This window comes from Scyliorhinus torazame, chromosome 25, assembly GCF_047496885.1.
Source record: "Scyliorhinus torazame isolate Kashiwa2021f chromosome 25, sScyTor2.1, whole genome shotgun sequence".
In the NCBI taxonomy this organism is placed as follows: domain Eukaryota; kingdom Metazoa; phylum Chordata; class Chondrichthyes; order Carcharhiniformes; family Scyliorhinidae; genus Scyliorhinus; species Scyliorhinus torazame.
Genome location: NC_092731.1, coordinates 21,706,165 through 21,712,164, shown reverse-complemented (window position 1 = coordinate 21,712,164; position 6,000 = coordinate 21,706,165). Strand labels below are relative to the sequence as shown.

General features: G+C 55.7%; 1 protein-coding gene across 1 annotated transcript in view; it reads left to right on the top strand.

The window, feature by feature from the left end:
• The first annotated feature begins 214 nt into the window (after nucleotides 1-214).
• The window catches only part of LOC140402399 (heterogeneous nuclear ribonucleoprotein L-like), a 61,396-nt gene continuing 55,610 nt past the window's right edge, over nucleotides 215-6,000 (top strand). The window contains exon 1 of the mRNA XM_072490152.1: nucleotides 215-357. Coding sequence (XP_072346253.1) covers nucleotides 316-357 — 42 coding nt within the window. The 5' untranslated portion in view covers nucleotides 215-315. The remainder of the gene's footprint in view (nucleotides 358-6,000) is intronic.

The following is a 6,000-nucleotide window of genomic DNA, read 5'->3' as shown; positions in this document are numbered from 1 at the left end:
GTGGCCCGTTACCCCATTCGTGCATTTTCACTCCAATGCATTGGCTGGGTCACAGCATTTCATGAATGAAATCGTGCTGGAGTGAGCGGGGCGAGAAATTATGAATGGCTTCCCTTCCAGCCAATCAGAGCGGAGGTCGCTGGCAGGCGTGGAGCCTGATCGGAGGAGGCGGGGCGAGCGGACGTCTGCCGGTGACGACAACGCGTGGCGGGCCGTCACGCTGGACGGCGGGAGGAGGCGGGAGCGGCGGCCATTTTTTGTTCCTCTTCAGCCCCTCAGTCGTCGTGCAAGGCTCACCGACGGCAGCAGCGGAGGATGGCGGGCAGACACCAGGCCAAGCGCTTCAGGTTCGATAGGGTGAGTGACCGCGAATCTGTAACCTCTTATCCGCTCCCGGCTTGGAAGCGCCTCCGCCAGCACGTTGTTGGAGGCGGATGGCGAGAGCTAACGGTCGCCATTCTCTGGCCTTCCCCAGGGAGGCTGAACAAAGGAGGCGTCCAGGCCCCTAGGCCGCGGCTGTGCACCCCTCACCAAGCCCAATGCAGCTGGGGAGTGGCCTGAGCACCGTTTTGAATAATCTTTATTATTGTCACAAGTAGGCTTACATTAACCCTGCAATGAAGTTACTGTGAAAATTCTGTAGTCACCACACTCTGTTCGTGTACATTGAGGGAGAATTCAGAATCTCCAAATTACCTAACAGCACCTCTTTTGAGACTTGTAGGAGGGGGAGAACGTGCAGACTCCGCACAGATAGTGACCCAAGTGGGAATCGAACCCGGGACCCTGAAGCTGCAGAGCAATAGTGCTAACCAATAAGTTTACAGTGAAAGCCCTATCACCACCTGAATGTCAAATGCATTCTTATGTCTCCTTTTAACTTTATTGCCCCTCTGCCTTCATCCCTTATTGGGAACATTTGTAATCTTTACTTCTCCCGGTTCGCTGTCTCGTTTCACCACTCCCCCTCAATCTCTCCATTTATTTCTCCCGGGCTTTTGTCCCTTTTTGTGTTTTTGCAAGATTTTGTCTTCAACTCTGGTGGGCATCTCCAAATCCCAAAGAACCTGGGATCTCTTGTGCATGTGTCAGCCAGGAGACAATCATAGAATCCCTACAATGCAGAAGGAGCCCTTTCGGCTCTTTGAAAGAGCACTCCGCCCAAGCCTACTCCCCTGCCTTATCCCAATAACCCCTTAACCTAACCTGCGCAACCTTGGACACTTAAAGAGAATTTAGCCTGGTTAATCTGTGCATCTTTTGACTGGGAGGAAACTGGAGCACCTGGGAGGAAACCCACGCAGACACTGGGGGTGGGGGTGGGGGGAGCGTGCAAACTCCACACACACACCCAGATCCCTGGTGCTGTGAAGCAGCAGTGCTAGCCACTGTGTTCGAGGGCTGCACATGCAAGGCTTGGAATCTGAAACATGAATGCGCCGGCTGGAAATGGCCATGCTTGTGCAATTCTGTTTTTTTTAACATTGGTCATGCGTGTGGGCCTACTAGATATTGAAAATTCCGAACTGCGTGTGTGCAGCCAGTTACCAGTCGGTGCATGAAATTTAAATTACTGGCATAAAACAATCTGAACCACGCATGTGCGGCCCACTCCCAGCCATGCATGCGTGGGAGGCCTGAGGTTCATCGGGGCTTGGAGATGCTGGCCACGGAGCTGAAAGCGAAGATTGAATTTAATTTATTTAGGTGAAGGTTGGCATTGTGGCAGTGGTTAGCGCTGCTGCCTCACGGCGGTGAGGACACTGGTTTGATCCCGGCTCCGGGTCACTGACCGGGTGGCGTTTGCACATTCCCTCTGTGTCTGTGTGAGATGTGCAGGTTGGGTGGATTGGCTACGCTAAATTGCCCCTTAATTGGGGGGGGGGGGGGAATAATTGGGAACACTAAATTTAAAGAAAAGTTTATTTACATGAATGTGTAATCATTTTGAACCTTATTTTGCAGCAAGCTTGTGGGACCTTTGCTGCGGCACACCAGTGCGCTGCGGTGGTTGTGAACCTCTGGCCTCTGAGTCCCAACAGTCCCGTTGATGTTTAGTAAATAGTGGTTAGTACTGTTGCTTCACAGCGTCATGGTCTGAGGTTCGATTCCCGGCTTGGGTCACTGTCTGTGCGGAGTCTGCACGTTCTCCCTGTATCTCTGGGTTTCCCCCCACGAGTGCCGAAAGACGCGCTTGTTAGGTGAATTGGACATTCTGAATTTTCCCTCAGTGTACCCAAACAGGTGCCGGACTGTGGCAACTAGGGGCTTTTCACAGTAACTTCATTGCAGTGTTAATGTAAGGCTACTTGTGACAATAAAGATAATTATATGCTCAAAGTGACCATTTCCTTTTATGCCTCTACATACCATTCTGTTTTAAACAATTTGTAATTTCAATTGCGTGGTTTATCCTTTTTCATGTTAAACACTCTGGTTTAAATGCAGGCTTTCAAAAATCTTGCCAAAGTAATTAGCCTCTTCTCCCCTGGGTGATGGAGGTGCAAAAATCAGATCTTGTCCCTGCTATTATCTCCATTTCTGGTAGTTGTGGTGCCACCTGTGGAAATTAATCGACAAGGACCGCGATTTGAACATGTCTGGTTATTTTGGAGAGGCATCATCCAAGAGGCAATGAGATAAGCACTTGACACACTACATCATAGGCTATGGAGCAAATGCGAGAAAATGGGAGACGATGGGCCGAAGAGCCTCTTGTGTTGTGAACCACTTAACTGTTAAATCCAATGCTATCCTTGCCTCCTGAAACATATGTTTCAGTGGTGTTGGATGTTCATTGTAAGTGGAAACTTGTGATTAGCACTGATGAATGAGCTTGAGGATAGCTTTTCCTCTTGATGTGAGTTTTGGTCTCTATTGGATACAATGCACTTGGAGAGGGTGTAACAAAGGTTCATTCATTTGATTCCTGGGATGAGAGGATTGCCTTGCATGAGGAGAAATTGATTAATGTGCACCTGGCATTTATGGAGCTTTAAAAGGCCAATTGAAACGCGATTCCGGTGGGCTGGACGGTGGCTGTTTTTCCTGGGTGGACAGTTTAGAGCTTGCGGCATAATCTCAGGACGTTTTAGCCTAAGGAAAGAGACGTTTCTGCATTCAGAAGTTATGAATTCTCTACACCAGAAGGCTCGTGGAAGGTCAGTCCTTGAATATATTCAAGGCTGAAGTCGATTGATTTTTTGACAGAAAGGGATTTGGGGAATATGGGGATTGGGTGGGAAGTTGGAGTTAGTTGGGAATGAGCCATGATCTTTTACAGTAGTGTCTCAGGCATAAGGCTGCTGAAAGGCCTTCTCTGATTTTTCCTTGCCCTTAACTTGAGGGGAAAATTTTTGCTCCTGATTAAGGCCTTAAATGCAAGCCCGACTACACAGGGCTACGTAATATGGATGGTTTCTTGCCTTCGCCCACCAGTTTTCCCACTGGCTAATACTGTGATGCTGTTTGGGTGCTACTTCGCTTTATACTCTTTTGTGGAAGTGGCCACTTGTAATGTGAGTTTAGGCAGTGAATGGTGGCTGATATTTGACACCGGAGTTATTTTTGGGTACTATGCCCAACTTGTACGCACAAATGTCAATCAGCGACAGGGTTGGAGAGTGGGAAAGTGGATCATTCTCTCTCTCTCTCTCTCTCTCCTTCCCCCCCCCCCCTCTCTCCTTCCCCCCCCCTCTCTCTCCTTCCCCCCCCCTCTCTCTCCTTCCCCCCCCTCTCTCTCCTTCCCCCCCCTCTCTCTCCTTCCCCCCCCTCTCTCTCCTTCCCCCCCTCTCTCCCCTTCCCTCCCTCTCTCCTTCCCTCCCTCTCTCTCCTTCCCTCCCTCTCTCCCTTCCCCCCTCTCTCTCCTTCCCCCTCTCTCTCCTTCCCCCTCTCTCTCCTTCCCCCTCTCTCTCCTTCCCCCTCTCTCTCCTTCCCCCTCTCTCTCTCCTTCCCCCTCTCTCTCCTTCCCCCCCTCTCTCCTTCCCCCCCTCTCTCCTTCCCCCCCTCTCTCCTTCCCCCCCTCTCTCCTTCCCCCCCTCTCTCCTTCCCCCCCTCTCTCCTTCCCCCCCTCTCTCCTTCCCCCCCTCTCTCCTTCCCCCCCCTCTCTCCTTCCCCCCCCTCTCTCCTTCCCCCCCTCTCTCCTTCCCCCCCCTCTCTCCTTCCCCCCCCTCTCTCCTTCCCCCCCCTCTCTCCTTCCCCCCCCTCTCTCCTTCCCCCCCCTCTCTCCTTCCCCCCCCTCTCTCCTTCCCCCCCTCTCTCCTTCCCCCCCTCTCTCCTTCCCCCCCTCTCTCCTTCCCCCCCTCTCTCCTTCCCCCCCTCTCTCCTTCCCCCCCTCTCTCCTTCCCCCCCTCTCTCCTTCCCCCCCTCTCTCCTTCCCCCCCTCTCTCCTTCCCCCCCTCTCTCCTTCCCCCCCTCTCTCCTTCCCCCCCTCTCTCCTTCCCCCCCTCTCTCCTTCCCCCCCTCTCTCCTTCCCCCCCTCTCTCCTTCCCCCCCTCTCTCCTTCCCCCCCTCTCTCCTTCCCCCCCTCTCTCCTTCCCCCCCTCTCTCCTTCCCCCCCTCTCTCCTTCCCCCCCTCTCTCCTTCCCCCCCTCTCTCCTTCCCCCCCTCTCTCCTTCCCCCCCTCTCTCCTTCCCCCCCTCTCTCCTTCCCCCCCTCTCTCCTTCCCCCCCTCTCTCCTTCCCCCCCTCTCTCCTTCCCCCCCCTCTCTCCTTCCCCCCCCTCTCTCCTTCCCCCCCTCTCTCCTTCCCCCCCTCTCTCCTTCCCCCCCTCTCTCCTTCCCCCCCTCTCTCCTTCCCCCCCTCTCTCCTTCCCCCCCTCTCTCCTTCCCCCCCTCTCTCCTTCCCCCCCTCTCTCCTTCCCCCCCTCTCTCCTTCCCCCCCTCTCTCCTTCCCCCCCCTCTCTCCTTCCCCCCCCTCTCTCCTTCCCCCCCTCTCTCCTTCCCCCCCCTCTCTCCTTCCCCCCCTCTCTCCTTCCCCCCCTCTCTCCTTCCCCCCCTCTCTCCTTCCCCCCCTCTCTCCTTCCCCCCCTCTCTCCTTCCCCCCCTCTCTCCTTCCCCCCCCTCTCTCCTTCCCCCCCCTCTCTCCTTCCCCCCCCTCTCTCCTTCCCCCATCCTCTCTCTCTCCTTCCCCCATCCTCTCTCTCTCCTTCCCCCATCCTCTCTCTCTCCTTCCCCCATCCTCTCTCTCTCCTTCCCCCATCCTCTCTCTCTCCTTCCCCCATCCTCTCTCTCTCCTTCCCCCATCCTCTCTCTCTCCTTCCCCCATCCTCTCTCTCTCCTTCCCCCATCCTCTCTCTCTCCTTCCCCCATCCTCTCTCTCTCCTTCCCCCATCCTCTCTCTCTCCTTCCCCCATCCTCTCTCTCTCCTTCCCCCATCCTCTCTCTCTCCTTCCCCCCCTCTCTCTCTCTCCTTCCCCCCCTCTCTCTCTCTCCTTCCCCCCCTCTCTCTCTCTCCTTCCCCCCCTCTCTCTCTCTCCTTCCCCCCCCTCTCTCTCTCCTTCCCCCCCCTCTCTCTCTCCTTCCCCCCCCTCTCTCTCTCCTTCCCCCCCCCCTCTCTCTCCTTCCCCCCCCTCTCTCTCTCCTTCCCCCCCCCTCTCTCTCTCCTTCCCCCCCCCTCTCTCTCTCCTTCCCCCCCCCCTCTCTCTCCTTCCCCCCCCCCCCCTCTCTCCTTCCCCCCCTCTCTCCTTCCCCCCCTCTCTCCTTCCCCCCCTCTCTCCTTCCCCCCCCTCTCTCCTTCCCCCCCCTCTCTCCTTCCCCCCCCTCTCTCCTTCCCCCATCCTCTCTCTCTCCTTCCCCCATCCTCTCTCTCTCCTTCCCCCATCCTCTCTCTCTCCTTCCCCCATCCTCTCTCTCTCCTTCCCCCATCCTCTCTCTCTCCTTCCCCCATCCTCTCTCTCTCCTTCCCCCATCCTCTCTCTCTCCTTCCCCCATCCTCTCTCTCTCCTTCCCCCATCCTCTCTCTCTCCTTCCCCCATCCTCTCTCTCTCCTTCCCCCATCCTCT